This window comes from Elaeis guineensis, chromosome 2 (genome assembly GCF_000442705.2).
Source record: "Elaeis guineensis isolate ETL-2024a chromosome 2, EG11, whole genome shotgun sequence".
In the NCBI taxonomy this organism is placed as follows: domain Eukaryota; kingdom Viridiplantae; phylum Streptophyta; class Magnoliopsida; order Arecales; family Arecaceae; genus Elaeis; species Elaeis guineensis.
Genome location: NC_025994.2, coordinates 114,067,775 through 114,085,969, shown reverse-complemented (window position 1 = coordinate 114,085,969; position 18,195 = coordinate 114,067,775). Strand labels below are relative to the sequence as shown.

The following is an 18,195-nucleotide window of genomic DNA, read 5'->3' as shown; positions in this document are numbered from 1 at the left end:
GTGGTCTTCACTTTTGACTCCCTCGAACGGTTCCCCCTTCTCAAAAGAACTCCATTTGATTTTATCAAAAAAAAAAAAACAAACAAAAGAACATCATTTGAGTTTCTCTTCTGCCTTAAGAGCCATTTGGTATGCCTCAATGCATCATAAGTTCTCCTTTCAAACTAAAGTTGCACCCAGTCAAGTACCTTGCCACAAGCATGAGTCCATTTGCTCTGAAGATCTCAAAAATAGAGGTCACGAGAATTGCATATCATATAAGAGGAGATCCCACACAATCTTGGAGTAGCTACAGGCTTGTTGCAAAAGTTAATTGGAACAACGTAATTCATCCACCTCCGCCTACAAATTAACTTCCTCTACTTCTTGTAAATCCATTTAAAATTTTGTCTTAATAAAATATAGTATGGTTATTGTTGGAGGGAATCCAAAATCAAAAACTCAAAATTTTTCTAAAATTTTTCTTCAAATATTTTAGACTTATCTTTTAATTTTACCATTTAAATATTTATGATGCCATTAATCTTTTCATTATCATGCTCTTAAGATCTGATTTTATACATCCCATCTAAGTTTTTGCTTCTCTTTCTTTTGACTTTTTTTCTTTAAATCTTTTATTTTATAATTATTTTTTTTGGTATTGAAAGAATCTTTATCAACCTCCTCCATGATTATGCTCGCAAGTGAAGAATCCTAGTTATATCTTGAGATGATTTTTTTGAATTTTTCTATACGAAGGACGAAAATACACCTTAAAAAAGTGTCTAACATGCTCCTGAATTTGAGCATTTTTATTTTCTGATATTTTGTAAGTCATTTATAATTTTTTTACAGTAAAATTTTGTTAATTTTTTTAAATTTTTTAAATCATCTCAGAAATTTTTTAAGTCCTGTTCCAACGGTTACAACCTCCTTTATTCATAAAAAGAAGAAGAAGAAAAAAAAAAAAAAGCGTCCTCTGCTTCCTCGCCCACGAGGCATCAACGGTCGTTCATCAATAAAACAGAAAAATTAGACCCTGATGCCAACTTGAAGCGGGTGGAGGAAGTCCACAGGGATGGCTCAAATTTCGACTAAGAGGAGAAAGATACGTCCCATGGGATGCCACACATGCTTGATTTGTTCGGAAGAATCACTCTAAGAAGCAAGAAGACTTGCTGAGAAATATTTTCTGGATCGGAAGGAAACTCTGCCTCGTTCATTGTCTTCATTGATATTCATATAGTTTTTGCATTAAAGCTTCTCATACAAGACTCGGACACATTCCCAAACAAACTACCAACCACTAGGTAGCGAAAATACATCTCCAACACACAACTCACTAAGAAAGTCAAACAAACACGTTAAATGACTCCAAAGACTCTCTTAATTAATTCTCCCTGGACTTCCATGGCTGGTTCATTATGCCCCCTGCATCACCTAGCAAGGTATATAACGCAAGTCTACTGATTTCTTCTGTTGACGGATTAAAAATTTAGTCCACTTCATCTGAGTAGCATGAACTGTAATGATGCTTACTGGATTGCAAACTCAGATCTTGGCTCCACCATTGACCGATACCATGTGCCAGTAGTATGCGTTTGAGATGACATGCTGTTACATTTCGGTCAGTAGAGCTTACCAATAAATTTGCAGACGGAAGGAGGTGAAAGGGCTCGGAGTGCCTTCCAAATGCTAGAGCTATAAAAGAATGCCTTGTCGCCCACCTCCCAATGCATGCTGCAACATTCTTCTTCAGATATTCCCGATTTTCAAAATATCTAATATATCCTGAGCAGATAATATCATCTGAATTCACAAAAAGATGCGGAATCCAGGATGATATCTGTGCAAAGTGCCTGCGAGAACTCGCGAGACAGCCTTTCTGAAACAAAGGGCCTCCGAGTGCCATAATGCTGCTGACGATATGGATAGCTTGTTTCACCGTCTGGTTTTGGATCCATTCAACTATGCTTGATGGGTGTGGTGGGTTGAAGAGAAAAGTTTGAAGATTGATGCCTCTCTTGGCCATGTTTTTGCCAGCAAGCATTGCAATGGCTGACCCGAGAGAATGACCGGCTAACCATAAGTTCTGACTCGCAACAGCCGAAGTCATTTCTTCGACGGCTCTCATAGCAATTTTACACCGGGGTGTCCCTGAAAGGTCATTTATGAAGAGATCCAAATCCAGTTTAATATCCTGCCAGAAAGTCTTCTTCTTGAAGACCGTACCTCGGAAGGCAATAACGATTTTTGGAGGAGATGATGCGTTCTGAATAAATTTAGGGGATTTGGATTCATAGATGGCGCCAAAGATGGATGAGTCAGCAGCATCAATGAGCTTGTGTTTTAGTTCAAAATCGAATGTCTTCCACCAGGCTGGTGCACACTCTTGATGGGTCTGTCGGTCATGCTCTAGCACGTATGCACCCGTAACCAAGCAGGCAGCGACAGTTCTCCGATGATTTGGACATGCCCTGTTGAATGCAAAATAATTAGATGGACAATTTATTTATTTCCAATGCAACGAAAGGCAAGCAAACTATAAAGATTGGGTCGGTGTTATATGTAAAGCTATGGCGAAGCTAGTTGTTGACAAGAAATCTTGGCATCTTGCTGGAGTTGAAACAATTAGTCTGTGTCAGGTCATCACGATGTATATGTATGCTGACAAGTCAAATTCACTGAACGTGACATAAACTTTGTTAGGTGTAAAAATTCAGCTTACCAATTTACAGAGGTGAGATGTGTAGGCCCTGACATATCAAACACATACTTTTTTTTAGGCTTTTGTTTTGTATTCGACGGAGCCATTTCTTCACGTGACCAGTTGGTGAGAGAGAGGGAGACAATTCAGAATGTACGGGAAACGCGGAGTTTGCTTGGAGGTGGAGCCGTTTCCCCAATCCTACATTATAATAATAGAGATAAGAGGAGGAAACGCTGAAGCATAACAAAAACAAAAATATAAGTTTAAAGTGTGGAAACAATAAATTTGAAGAACTGAAAAAAAAAAGAGAATATTATTTCATGAATTCAAGATATAAATTTACCTTCATTTCTTTCTCTGTTTAAAATCTTGAACATAAATATATGTAGTAAAATAAATGAGTCAGTCAAGTACCTCCATGTCATCTGTTAAATCAATGACCAGGTAGCTTACCTTATTCAAGATGTTTTATATATATATATATATATATTCTGAGAAATTACTCTTTTTTCTCGTTATGTTATCTAGCATGTTAGGCACAAGGCAAAGAAAAAAAAAAAGTTTCTATGCCGTTTCACAAAGTTAGGTGTCCATATATATTAGTCTGAAGAATGACGGGGAACAGCTTCAACCATTATTGTAACGTTTCGATTGGCAATAATTATAAGGTTCAAACCCCATAAACGGCAATAGAGTTAAGTCCACAACGTTGTGCTTGTGCTCCCAATATACCAGCAAAGCAATATTTTAGACCATACCGAACACAAAGCAAGCGCCATGACACCATTTGACCGCATTCTTGACCAGAAGCACAAGCGGTGGCATTAAAGTAACTTCCCAGTCATCCACGGAAGGTGAACTTATTGTGGTAATTGGAACAGTCAATTTTTTTATTCATATTTATATCTCTATATTTTTTTATATGAATACAAACATAAATACATATATTAAACGGATACCAAAATTAGTATTTATATTTATTCTAAATAGAAATAGATATAAATCGAATATTAATCATATCTTTATTTGTTTTGAATGGATATTGATACTTAGATATTAGTTATATCTATATTTTTTATCTAAATATGGATATAAGTGGGATATTATCTAGATACAAATTAGATTTTAGTATAATGAAATGTTAAAAATTAGAATTAATTACATGATCATAAGGACAAGAAATCAATCCACTATGAAAATAGCGTGCGATAAATAAATGACTAAGAATCTAAGGTATAATTATTAGACCTGCATCGAGACTAACGTGGTCATTTAGGTCATTGGTTGGACCGAGTTTATACTAAACATTGAAAATAAAAAATATTAATAATTTTTACATCAAATACATCATTACTCTTTAATTATAGCATAAATGAAATAGTTATGAATTACATAGTTTTAAGATATTGTAAGAAAATCATATATAAATGTAGAAACACATAGAAATTATTACTAATTATGGAATCAAAACTGTTTCTAAACTAATTATTAGGTTCAATCAAATATATTATTGTTAATATTTTATTATAAATATCATATTTATTATATGATGTATTATCTAATAACTAATATAATTATTTAATATTATTCCATCATAAATTTTATTTTTATTTATAATTTTATTATATTTATCCATTATTATTTTACTGCATTACTATAAATATTTGGATATTGAATATATACTTTGAATTATTTTATCCCGAATAAATAATTTGAAACAATAATGAAATATTAACCAATTTGTGGATCAAATTGAATTCACATGTGCAACTTCTATAATAGTGGCTGTTGAAAGAATTAATAAATCTTTTGAGTTGAAGTGGCACTCAAAGTCTTTTAGACTTTTCTCATGAATAAGTTATATTGTATAAAGAAAACAAAGTATATTGAATTTTAATTTTTTATCCAAAAAAAGAATTTATTTTTAAAAACATAATGATCAAAATATAAAATATCATAATATGTGTTAAATTATTCCTATGAATAAGTAAAATAAACTATCAATATAAGATATGAATCAGGTTGTAATTTGTTGGTTGGTCACCGGCTGAAACCTCGGGATGAGCCAGAACTAGATTAAGAAATAGATGCAGTTGGATATACTTCCAGCTCTAGACATATGGCCTAATCGTCGCTGATGTAGCACACTTTTCATGTGATTATCCAAGTACAAGCATGACATGATGATGATGCTGGTGATGTTAATGACAAGAAGTTAGGGATGCCGTAGAAAACCACACCCATGATTATTGGCTTGATAAAAACCTGTAGGATATTGAGGAGGCTAAGAAATATGTCACCTCCACGGATGAAACCTAAAATCAACAGCATCTATACGTATATATCTATATGTTTGACTCCATAATTATACGTTCATATTTCTTCGCTATTTTTTGGGGCGGAAATCATATTTCTTGCTTGTTAAAACAGGTTGTCATATAGAAAAACTTGCGGCCATGCATCAAGGCTCACCAGTTGAAATGATGCATAATGTGCGTTGGTTACTGGGTGCTGCATCCTATCATTTTCGAACAACGAGATATCGTAAAAAGTTACTTCAAATGAGAAAGGTCACGGTGAGGAAGAGATCTAGATACATACCTTCGGAATGCTGTGTAGTAGGTTGTGGTTGGTTTCCTACAAGTCCGAGTTTATATAAAGGTCGGGGGCCTTCAAAAGGGGCATACAAGTTAGGAAGATAAGAGCAAAGGAGAAGGACCAGGAATAAAGCAATGGAACGAAAAGTAGGCAAATTCCCATTATGGCACTCATGCACCATTGCTTTGACCCTAGAATATAGCTAGTATATTCGGACCACTATGGCACTCATGCACCTTGCTGGTTTCAATTGGGAGACGCTTTTATTTTTTATTGGAGGGAACAGCTAGGGAATGCTTTCGGCTTCGAACCAAATGCCAATAATGGTTGTTGCATGAAGCTTTTCTCTTCACTCGCAGATAGAGATGCTACATGGCATTGGGAATTTATCCAATACATGACCTTAAGTGGTATATTGATTAGTTAATCTTATTCCAGTCCAATTCAAAGACAAGAACAATGTGGATGTGTCAAAACCCTTTAAAGTTTTTCTATTTCGAGTTCTTCCTGGCAGGACTATCCAAGTAATCACATCGATTATAACCTTGATACTAGTCATATTCAGAGCTTTAGATACGATGGATAAATTAGTTTCACTTGAAATAGCAACAAAAGATATAGTTAGGTAGCTTGCAATTATAATAAGAGGATTCTAATCCAATGATTTCCGATGGTTGCCGTCGAAATCCGAGCCCCGAGCTTGAAGAGGTCAGATGAGCTCCCAGCTGACGAGATGTGCTGATGAGAGTAGTCGGTGGTGGGTTCTGCTCGGAAGAAAAGATTGACGCTGATGTCTGACTTTTAAATTAGAGAGAAAGTCCATACCAAAGGATTGTTGGAGTTAGTTCGGTGGGGAATCCCATCGACGCCGAGGTTAGGTAAAGACTCCGGGGAAACTGGCAAAATGATAAAGATTTGAGGAAACGAGAGAGAACAAGAGTGGCAGTGAGAACACGTGAGAGAGAGAGTATTTGGAGGTCCCCTGGGTAGTATTTATATAAAGGCGAGGGTTGGCGTCCTTTATCAAGTAAGGGAGATGGGCATCTTAACTGCTCGAAAATTGCCCATGTATTATGTATGTTGTAGGGCTTAACTATGCCCAATTATGGGTTGAGCTGTGTCCGTCGCTTGTTAGAGAAGACTTAAATAACTTCATGAAGCCTTTAATGTAGATCATGTGAAGAGCAACCATTAGTCGATCATATGGTGTTAGCAAAGAGGGTATCCAAGGCACATCATGTACATAACATTCGTGATGTTTTAAAGCATTTTTCTATATTTGGTGAGCGGTCAACTTTATAATAAATCAGTGGGGCTAGCATTGGGGTGCACATGAGCTGGATTGCTTGTGAACTACTCAAGCTCGACTAGGCTTGGTTAATATCGATCAAGTTTGACTTCAGGTCGGATAGTTTTGAGTCAAGCTCCAATAACAAAATACTCAACTAGAAGGCTCGCAAGCCTATTTGTATTTTTATGTATTACTAATAATGTTATCTTTATTTATAATAAAAATATTAACTATAAGTAGATTAAAACTTAAATTCGAATTCGAGTATGATTTGATTGGCATCCGAATCGAGTCAAGCAGTAGATCTCGAGTATTAAATCGAGCTGAAGCTTGAGATACTAAGGTTCGATCGATTTCGAATCGAGTTTCGAATTTAAATATTTTAAATCGAATCAAATTCAAACCTTTAGCTACTTGATTATGTTCAACCCGATTGTCCCTCTTGACCGGTCGGAGCATGAGCATTCTAATATGTATCATTTTAAGAAAACTAAACCTTGAGAACTCTCTCTTGTTTCCTCTAATCAGAACTAAGCTAGTTTGGCACGAGGTATAAAGCATAGTTGAATGCGTGCAAATCCATCTTGGAAGGCACTTCTCGATGACAAACCAACCAGCTAGAAAGAGAGAGAAAGAGATTGGCTAGCAAATGAGTACATATTCTCCGAACTCCTACGCATTCTACTACGTACCCAGTTAAATCAGCCGCTACAATCATCACGTGCGGCCCGCCGACCAAAGGGGTGAGTCCAAATTCCGGCATATCGGGAGAGATGCGAAGTGGCCGTTTTAGTGGCTGATTTAATTGGATAAGATGGGCCCCAAGCTCTCGTATATATATATTAAAAAAAAAAAGGATTGGCTCGAATCATGGAATTTCATGTGGGTCTCCTTCTTTAGGATAGACAGACTCTTCTGGTGGATAACTAACGGAGGATGTAAAATCGAGCGGACGCCGGCTTTGTTCCGCTCAAAAAGACGACTGCCTAATTTACTTTATTTTTGGAAAAGAGATGTGGACGTCCTGCGTCTTGTTTTATTCTACTCTGAAGAAAATATTGACGCACTCTCTTCTGCGTCACTGAGAATCATGGAATTCTATTTAGTCCCGCGGCTAAAGATGAAAATGGATCGAATAATATCCATTCAGATCCATTTTGAGATTCGAATCTATTCTATATCAATAGAAATTTTGGTATCCGACTAATATCTATATGCATATCCATCAAAAAAAAGTAGATACGAATACGGATAGATAACTACTCAATCCATATCCAAATATCTAAGTCTATTTGTAACTATATTTAATTTAATATAATACTCGTAAACTTTTGAGAAAAATAAATAATCATATTAACATACTATTAATTTAATTTATCATCCAATTAGTAATATATTTGATTCTGTAGACATAAAATTTAATTATCCGACTTATATATTTGTATTTATATGTATATTATAGTGTCCAATTTGTATCTATATCTGCTTAAAATAAATATGGCTATGAATTTTTGCATCCAACCAATGTCTGTGTCCGTACATGTATTCCTCAAAAAAAAAAAAAGATATAGATATACTAGTATCCCATCCATATCCGATTTGGTTTCAGCCCTATTCACAACCACTATAAGTAAGATCTCAAAGATAGCTGAGAATTTCCAACATTACCAAAACTGCAAAATTGAACTATCATGAAGCATGGGTATAGGCTTTAAGGGACTGTCTCTCGTTAACGAGAAACATATCTTCTTTAATAATATCACAATCCACTTTCAACTTCTGAATGTCATCTCATTTTGTTGATTTATTTCTACCTAGCCATAATGTTAGGGTTAGACAACTTAAAAAAATTAAAAAAAAATTAAAAAAAAATAACCTCAAGAAAAATGACTAATATAGTGATCATGAACATGAACTTCATCAAAACTTAAAAACAGTGCTAGTGACATAGCTAATAAACATGCCAGGCTTGATGAGAAGCACAAGCATTATGTTAACTATAGTATGATAATTATCTAAACCTCCAAGTGGAAAATGAACTACTTCAGAACCCTAAATCGCATGTGTTTTTGATATCATATGGAGCTTAGCACCACCAGAACATTTTTGATGCCACATGAATCATCCGAACCAATGGGAAAATTGTGCCTAGCCTTACATGGTAGAAATAATAGTGTGTAATGCTACAAATGGATCGGTTCGATATATAACCTAACCCAATCCTAATCTAATATCAGTATTGAAGACCCATGGATTAAATTTGGTTCACAAATTAAATTGATCTAAATTCCAGATCCAGTAGGGAAGTTTGGAGAAATCAGGCAAAGCTAGCAGAAGAGCTTCCACAAGCATTGATTCAAGAGCTGAAAACTTTTCTTTGCTTCGTTGGTCCAGATGAATTCTTTATGCTTCTAGATATCCATCATGGGAGCAACAATGGCACTGAAATTTTTGATGAACCATTGGTACAATGAAGCTAGACCATGAAATCTTCGAGTACGAGTGAAACTTTTAGGTGTAGGCCAACTAAAAATAGTCTTCATCTTCTCCTCATCCATCTGCAAGACTTCTGCACTCACAACATAGCCCAACAACACAATCTTGTCCATCATAAAACAACAATTTTTGAGGTTAATATACAAACTGGTTTTCATGGGGGACTTCAAACACATTAGCCAAGTGTTCAAGGGGCTTAATCTTGTCTTGGCTGTACACCAAACTGTCATCAAAATAAACAACTACGTACTTGCCCGTCAACTCCTTCAAGACGGTTACTAGTTTAACAAAAGTGCTAGGTTCCACACCAAATGGCATAACAAGCCATCCACACAACCCCTCTTCAGTTTTAAAGGCCGTCTTCCACTTGCCACCTGGTTGAATACGGATTTGGAGATAGCCACTGTGAAGATCAATCTGAGGAAAAACCTTGGCACCAACAAGCATGTCAAACATGTCAAGATGAGGAATTAGAAATTTATACTTGATAGTGATCTTATTACAGACCTCACAAAATATTCTATTCGGATCACAATGCGGACTCTTCAGATCGGATCATAATTCGGACCCATGAAAATATTCAAAATTCAAGCCATATTAACAGGAAGGATAGCACTTGGAATGAAGTCAATTGGAAGCTGAATATCACAAAAAGGTGGCAAACTAGCCTGAAGATTCTGTCCAGCAATCTTGAAACTTCTCTTGGTACCTCTTTTGCACCTCCTTGACTCTTCCCAAGTGTCACCAAAGCATCTGCCGTCTTTTCTCCTTTGCAAACCGGCTCAAAATCTCTACAAGACATCAAGCTAACTTGGCTGTGCAATAGCACACGTGTAGGAATATCTTTAGAAGGGTTCAATACATATTTTACTCCCTGTCTTATAAATGAATATGTATTTTGTCCTCCCATCATGCTGAGCATCTCGGTCAAATTGCATGGCCTTCCAAGAAGCAAATGACAATCATCCATAGGAAGAACATCAAAATAAACCTTGTCTTCATATTTTCCAATAGAAAATTTCACTTTATAAGGCTTGGGATGTTGGTCATATGGAAGTTTCAACTTTCCAACCATAGTCTTGGACATCATATTCTCAATACTACCTAAGTCAATCATCAAAAAAAAAATTCTTTCTATGACCCAAGCAATAAGTGCGAAAAATATTGTGTCTAAGCCCCTGGACATCATCTTAATTAGAAGGTCATGACATAGCGAACGACACGACTTTCAGCATCAAAATCTGGTTCCCAATACTCCTCTTTTACTTCTCCCTCGGGTTCTCATCATAAATTGGCTCTTTTGCTTCCTCTTCATACTCTTCCTCAACAAGATTAACTTCAGCTTTCGGCTTAGGACATTCATAGGATTGATGCCCTGTTTCTCCACACCCAAAACACTTCATACTTGAAGAAGAACCACCTTTCTCTTTATTCATATTTCCTTCCCAAGCATGTGGGTTTGGATGCTCAAAATTACTTGCTGAAGTTTTCTTTCCTTATGATGTCATCTTCTCTTTTGACACCCTGGAACTTTCCCCCTCCTTAAAAGAACTCCATGTTAATCTCTCTTCTGCATTAAGAGCCATTTGGTGTGCCTCTTCAAGAGAATGAATAGAATGCATCATAAGTTCTCCTTGCAAACCAAACTTCGACCCACTCAAGTACCTTGCCGCAAGCTGGTCATCGGTCTCATTCAAATTAATTCGACTCATCAACTTGTAAAATTGCTCAGTATAAGCTGCCACGGATTATTCATTGTGCTGGTCCAACTGATGGAACTTATGGTGTAATGATTGAGAATAATCCAAGGAGAGAAACTTCTCCCTTTTCATGCTCCCGGTTTGGGTTATCAAGAAGATTGAAAGGCTCAAAAGGTCGTTTCTATGGACGGGCTCAACATCCTCCAGCGTTTTTTCCTGCAAGGTTAATTGGTCAACCACATGTCCTCGTAGGGAGTAAGGGGGTCTTGGTATCAAGAACATTAGTTAGATGAATACAGCCCATCTTGTGAAATAGGGATGGAGATACATCTCAAATGATCCAAGATCTTAGAAGAAGCAAATTGAGTTTGCATATCATCAAATGGTAAAATTCTCAATATGTTGGAAGCCACCTTGAAGATTCTCAAATTTTTGGAAAGACATTATCATCTCCCTCCTAGCATTCTAGAATAGAGTTCATTACAAAGTTGGAAATGGAGAAAAAACTCTATTCTGAAAGATAGTTAGCTTTGTGAAGCTCCTCTAAAACTCATGTTTCCATTACTTTATGCTCATTGCTCAAAGAAAAACGGAATAGTGGCTGACTATTTTAATCCCCACACATCAACATGGAGAATCAAATCTCCTAGTCAACCTTTAAGAGAGCTATAGGATCAACTGAATCTATTGAGGTCACTACTTGCATCAACAACTCTTAGTAATGAAGATGATAAGGTTGAATAAAGATCAAGCACCAAAAGTGAATTCTCATTAGTTTCTCTGTATCACTTTATTAGCTTTATAGGGATGAAATGTTGATTTAGCTCCGCTTTTGGAGCATCAAGGCTCCCCTAAAGGTGTAGTATTTTCTGTGGTTATGTTGAAAGAACAGAATCAATACTAAGCATATCATTGGCAGAGAAATTGGAAAAAATCTAGAAATTTGCATGCTATACCAAAATCCAATAGAAACAATTGATCATTTATTTTCGGAATATCCCTTCTTTGCTTTCTTGTGGAGGGTGATCTGTAATCAACTCGGAGTTCTTCAATGTCACTGCAATTTTGAAGGCTTATTCTGGAATTGGGTTGAAGAAATTTCTCCTCATCCACCCGACCTATAATCCTTTCTCTCATTGGGGCAATCACTTGGAGCTGTTGGAAAGAGATGAATGAAAGATTTTTTCTCAACAAATGCTCCTCTCTTGATTCCGTAGCTTACGATCGGATGGTCACGAATGGTTCTAGAATTGATTGGGACTCAGTATTCCTAGTGTAACAATATTTTTGAGATTCTGGAGCCTATATATCTCTGATTGACGAGCCATTTGTTGTGTTGGATAACTGGTGACGTCCTGGAGATGCAGAAGGACTTCAAGAGAGGTTTCAGAGAGCTTTTATAAAGATTTTGAAATTTTTTATTAAGAGATTCTTATACAAGGGTTGAGTGGTGAGTTCCTCTTATATTGGTTGTGTTTTATTCTCTCATAGTGAAGCTTGCATGCCCCATGGAGGTAGGCTTGAGGTCGATCCATATATTTGTATTGTGTTTCTTATTTTGTTTCTTCCTTCTTCTTGCTGCACCGTGTTGTACCGGATCCAGCACAATAATTGGTATTAGAGCAAAGTGGTACCAAAGTATAGATTGTGGTGGTGATGATCGAGATAGAAGATAGAGAAGACGAGCACAATCAAGATGGAGGTCAACAGGTTTGACAGAAAAAGTAATTTCTCCTTGTGGCAAGCAAGGGTGAAAGACGTGCTCATCCAACAAGGGTTAATAGATAATCTCTTGTGCGAGGAAAAGCCAACTACCATAGAGGTGCAAGATTGGAGGCGGCTCTAGATGCAGGCAATAAGTTCAATCTGCTTGTACCTAGCAAATGAGATGGTGATCTATATATTTGGTGAGATTTTCTCGGTGATGCTATGATCGAAGCTCGAAGAGTTGTACATGACAAAGTCTTTCATCAACACCCTTTTCCTCTAGAGACAGTTTTATCAGCTACAGAAGAATGAGGGACAGAGCATGTAGGAACATCTCCGCCATTTTCAGAAGATCTTCATCGACCTCCTCAATATTAGCGAGAAAGTTGAGGAGAAGACCAAAGCACTGATTTTGCTAGCGTCGCTTCTCCCTTCATATGAGTCGTTGGTGACTACTCTTCTAATGAGAAAGAGTACTATCAAGATGGACGAGATCACCGCGGTGATTCTCCAGAATAAGATTCTCAAGAGAGAGAACCCAGTTTTGAGCTCAAGTGGCAGTAGCTCAGCTTTAGTAGTTTTTGGAAGAGCAGAAGGCGGCAGACAGAGAGACAGGAGATCGCGATGAGAGCGGTCCAAGTCCAATATGAGAGACTTGAGCAAGACCAGATGTTATCGATATAACGAGTTGGGACATCTACTCAGAGATTATCCTCAACTTAGGGATCAGATGAGGGCTACTATAGCGACGGTCAGTAGCGAGTCAGAGAGTGATGCCATGAAGATATCTGATGAGGTATGTACTTCTTTCTAACAGTAAATTTTAAATTCTGTATGTACCTATCATGTATGTTGTAGAAAGGAGTAGTTTGACTCTCTGGAGAGCAGCGAGGATACTATTTATCTGTCGGATGGATTGAGCTATGCGATCAAAGGCATCGAAATGGTCAATTGGAGGACACATGATGTTGTAGTGAGAAGATTGGGAGAGATTCGATACATACTCGATTTTAGGTGCAATCTTATCTCACTGAGCAGACTGAATTTGAGAGGCTACAGAATGGTAGCTGGTAGAGGAATCCTGAAGGTGTTGCATGGTGATAAGGTTATTCTGGAGAAAAAAAAGAGGATGAAAGGGCATTACTATCTGGCAGAGAGTCCAGTGCGAGGTGGAGCTTTAGGAGTCAGGAGGAGCTCAGAGCGAAGTAGAGCTCCAGGTGGAAGTAGATCGGGTACTAGACGGAAGACTCGGAAGGACGAGAGGTGACGTCGCAGAGTGAAGTTCCTATTGTTATAGGAGACTTCTCCGAGCATGTCTTTGGTCAGAGTGGACACAGCCCATGATCGAGGTAGCATCGAGCGGTGTGGCTCGACTCCTACATTTATCCATCCATGAGACAGCAGGCATGCCCCAAGACGTGGAGGTGACGGATCACAGGCTCTTAGAGATAAATGGAGGTCGAATATCGAGTTGAGGTGGAGATTATTGAGATTTGATGTGGGATGCACAGTGCAGCCGGGTCCGAAGGACGCACGCGTGCAGCCCAGCATGCGGGCGGGCCCAACGCGGGTGCCCAGGCCCAGCACACTATGCGGTCTACCGTGGATCGCAGGGTGCTGGGCAGTCTATGGAGGCCGCATGGATCGATCACGCGGTCTATGTACGGTCCATGGGTGATTTTATGCGATCCGATGGCTCTGGAGTGAGTCATTCATGATCAGATGACTGAGGATGACTTCGAGCGTGATCAGGTGTGATCTGAGGCTATAGTGTATGATCGGACGACTCTGGTGTGAGCCGATCACGATCGGACGGTCACGAATAGTTCTAGGGTTGATTGAAACTCAGTATTCCTAGTATAACAGTATTTTTGAGATTCTGGAGCCTATATAGCTTTGATTGACGAGCTGTTTATTACGTTGGATAACTGGTGAGGTCCTAAAGGTGCAAAAAGGCTTCAAGAGAGATTTCAGAGAGCTTTTGCGAGGGTTTTGGGACATCTTGTTGAGAGACTCTTGTACAAAGATTGAGTGGTGAGTTCCTCTTGTATTGGTTCTGTTTTATTCTCTCATAGTGAAGCTTGCACGTCCTGTGGAGATAGGCTTGAGGCCGATCCACGTATTTATATTGTGTTTCTTGTTTTGTTTATTCTTTCTTCCTGTTGCACTATGTGGTACCGGATCCTGTACAACAAAACAGAATAATTATTGAAATTAATTAATTGATCTAATATTAAAAATAATTAATAAATAATTTTTTTCTTAATAATTAATATAAATTTTTTGTTAAATTATAATAAATAATGCTAAACACTTGAAATATCACTTATCAAACACTCAGAATGTCAATTGTCAAAAAGTCGTCACCAATCTGATCCTTTCTATTAAATTATAATAAATAATATCACTTATCAAACACTCAGAATATCACTTATCAAAAGATCATCGATCTGATTTTTTTATATATATATATTATATTAGATATTGGATTCATATAGTTACATTAGAGCTTCTAATATAAGACTTGGACACGTTCCCAAAACAAACTACTAACCACGGGGCAGTGAAAATACATTTCCAAGACACAACTTGGTAAGAAAGTCTGACCAACGCATTAAATGACTCCAAAGACTCTTAATTGATTCTCCCTTGACTTCCCTGGCTGGTTCATTATGCCCCCTGCATCACCTAGCAAGGTGTATAACGCAAGTCTACTGATTTCTTCTGTTGATGGATTAAAAATTTAGTCCACTTCATCTGAGTAGCATCAACTGTAATGATGCTTACTGGATTGCAAACTCAGATCTTGGCTCCACCATTGACAGATACCATGTGCCAGTTTGAAGCGTTTGACAGGACATCCTGTTACATTTCGGTCGGTAGAGCTTACTAATAAATTTGCAGACGGAAGGAGGTGAAAGGGCTCGGAGTGCCTTCCAAATAGAGATATAGAAGGATGCCTTGCTACCAACCTCCCAATGCATGCTGCAACATGGTTCTTCAGATATTCCCGATTTTCAAAATATCTAATATATCCTGAGCAGAAGAAATCATCTGAATTCACAAAAAGATGTGGAATCCAAAATGATATCTGTGCAAAGTACTTGCGCGAACTCTCGAGACTGCCTCTCTTAGCCAAAGCGGCTGCAACTGCGATAATGTTTCTAAAGATATGGACAGCTTGTTTCACCGTCTGGTTTTGGATCCATTCAAATATGCTTGATGGGTGGGGCGGGTTGAAGAGAAAAGTTTCAAGATTGATGCCTCTCTTGGCCATGTTTTTTCCCGCAAGCATTGCAATGGCTGACCCGAGAGAATGACCGGCTAACCATAAGTGCCGGCTTGCATAAGCCGAAGCGATTTCGACGACGGCTGTCGTTGCAATTTCACTCCGGCGTGTCCGTGAAAGGTCGTTCATCAAGAGATCCAAATCCAGTTTAATATCCTGCCAGAAAGACTTCTTCCTGAGGAGAGTACCTCGGAATGCAATAACGATTTTTGGAGCAGATGATGAGTTCTGAATATATTGTCGGGGTTCGAATTCATAAATGGCGCCAAAGATGGATGAATCAGCAGCATCAATAAGCTTGTGTTTTAGTTCAAAATCGAATTTCCTCCACCAGGCTGGTGCACAGTTTTGATGGGTCTGTCGATCATACTCCAGAGCGTATGCACCCTGAACCAAACAGGCAGCAACAGTTCTCCGATGACTCGGACATGCCCTGTTGAATGCAAAATAATTAGATGTATAATTTATTTATTTCCAGTCCACCGAAGGGCAAGCAACGTATATATAAAGATTGGGTCTGGGTCGGTGTTATATATCAGGCTATGGTGAAGCTAGATGACAAGAAATCTTGGCATCTTGCCGGAGTTGAATGATCACGATTTATATGTATGCTGGCAAGTCAAAATTCACTGAACGTCACACATATATACTTCTTTTGATCTAAAAATTCAGCTTACCAATTTGCAGAGGGGAGATGTTTAGGCCCTGAGATATCACACACATACTTTTCTTTAGGCTTTTGTTTTGTATTCCACGGAGCCATTTCTTCACGTGACCAGTTAGTGAGAGAGAGAGAGAGATAGAGGCAATTCAGAAAATACAGGAAACGTGGAGTTTGCTTGGAGGTGGAAGCGTTCCCCCAAACCTACATTATAATAATAGAGATAAGAGAAGGAAATGCTGAAGCATAACAAAAACAAAAATATAAGTTAAAGTGTTGAAGCAATAAATTTGAAGAACTGAAAAAAAAATAATATTATTTCATGAGTTCAAGATATAAATTTACCTTCATTTCTGGGAAATTACTCTTTTTTCTTCGTATGTTATCTATCATGCTAGGCGCAACGCAAAAAAATTGTTTTTATGCCATTTCACAAAGTTGGGTATTCAAATATATGTCTGAAGAATGACAGGAAAGCAAACAGATTCAACCGTTATTGTAACGTTTCGATCGATAATAATTATAAGATTCAAACCCCAAAAATAAAATAATTTTTTTATGATCAGATCGATCATATAAGAAATTATGATCAGAGTATCATCGCCTGCCATATTTCTGAAGTACGCCGCATGCGCTTATGTACATGTTAAAATACTAAGAAAATAAAAATGGATAAACCCTAAGAGGTTACGTGATGTTTATCAAAACTGTTCAAATATTTCTAGGATTTATCCATTTCTATTTTGTTAGTATTTACGCGCTCGCGGCGTGTTTTGAAAATATGACTGGTGACGACGGTTCGATCATAATTTTTTTCATGATCGATCTAATCATAAAAATTTTATCCTCAAAAATGACACTAGAGTAAGTTCGCAACATTATTCTTGTGCTCCCAATGTACCAAGAAAAGCAATATTCTGAGCCATACCGAACACAAAGCAAGCACCATGACACCACTCTATCGCATTCTTGACCAGGTAGTGGCATTAAAGTAACTTCCCAGTCATCCATAGAATAGTGAAACTAATTTGGCAATTGGAACAGTCAATTTTTTTATCCATATTTATATCTATATTTTTTTATAAATTTAAATACAGATATAAATAAATATTAAACGGATATCAAAATTATTATTCATATTTATTTTAAACAAATATATATATAAATCAAATATTAAGCATATATTTATTTATTTTAAATAGATATTGATATTTGAATATTAGTTATATCTATATTTTGTTTATCTAGTAAAGACAAGAACATAATCTACCCAAGCAATCGCATGAGACAAATAAGTAATTAAGAATCTGAGGCATAGTTATTAAACCTACATTGAGACTAATATGGTCATTTAGGTCACTAGGTCAACTAAATTTATACTAAAAATTAAAAATAAAAATATTTAAAAAAATATAAACAATTTTTTACATCAAATACATCATTATCCTTTAATTATAGCATAAATGAAATATTTGTGAATTATATAATTAAGATATTGTAAGAAAATCATAAATAATGAAGGAACACATAGATGTTATTACTATTTTAAAAATTTTAAAAATAAAGTTTTGAATAAATTAATAGTCTATATGGAATCAAATTTTTTAGTTTTAATCTAATATATTACTGTCAATATTTATAATTCTAGTTATTACTATTTTTATTTTTATTTATAATTCTATTATATTATTTATTATTATTTTATTATATTACTATAAATATAAGTATATGTATATATATTTAACATTAAATTAATTTAATTAA

General features: G+C 36.8%; 2 protein-coding genes across 2 annotated transcripts; both read right to left on the bottom strand.

Moving 5' to 3' along the window:
- Positions 1-1,167: 1,167 nt before the first annotated feature.
- Positions 1,168-2,883, bottom strand: LOC105042608 (GDSL esterase/lipase At4g10955). Its single transcript, XM_010919897.4, has 2 exons — positions 2,708-2,883; positions 1,168-2,456 (listed from the first exon to the last, which is right to left on the bottom strand). The coding sequence occupies exons 1-2, from the start codon at positions 2,791-2,793 to the stop codon at positions 1,475-1,477; spliced, it is 1,068 nt and encodes a 355-aa protein (XP_010918199.1). The 5' UTR covers positions 2,794-2,883; the 3' UTR covers positions 1,168-1,474.
- Positions 2,884-14,999: 12,116 nt separating this feature from the next.
- Positions 15,000-16,631, bottom strand: LOC105042597 (GDSL esterase/lipase At4g10955-like). Its single transcript, XM_010919889.4, has 2 exons — positions 16,448-16,631; positions 15,000-16,203 (listed from the first exon to the last, which is right to left on the bottom strand). The coding sequence occupies exons 1-2, from the start codon at positions 16,531-16,533 to the stop codon at positions 15,249-15,251; spliced, it is 1,041 nt and encodes a 346-aa protein (XP_010918191.1). The 5' UTR covers positions 16,534-16,631; the 3' UTR covers positions 15,000-15,248.
- Between the last annotated feature and the right edge of the window lie 1,564 nt (positions 16,632-18,195).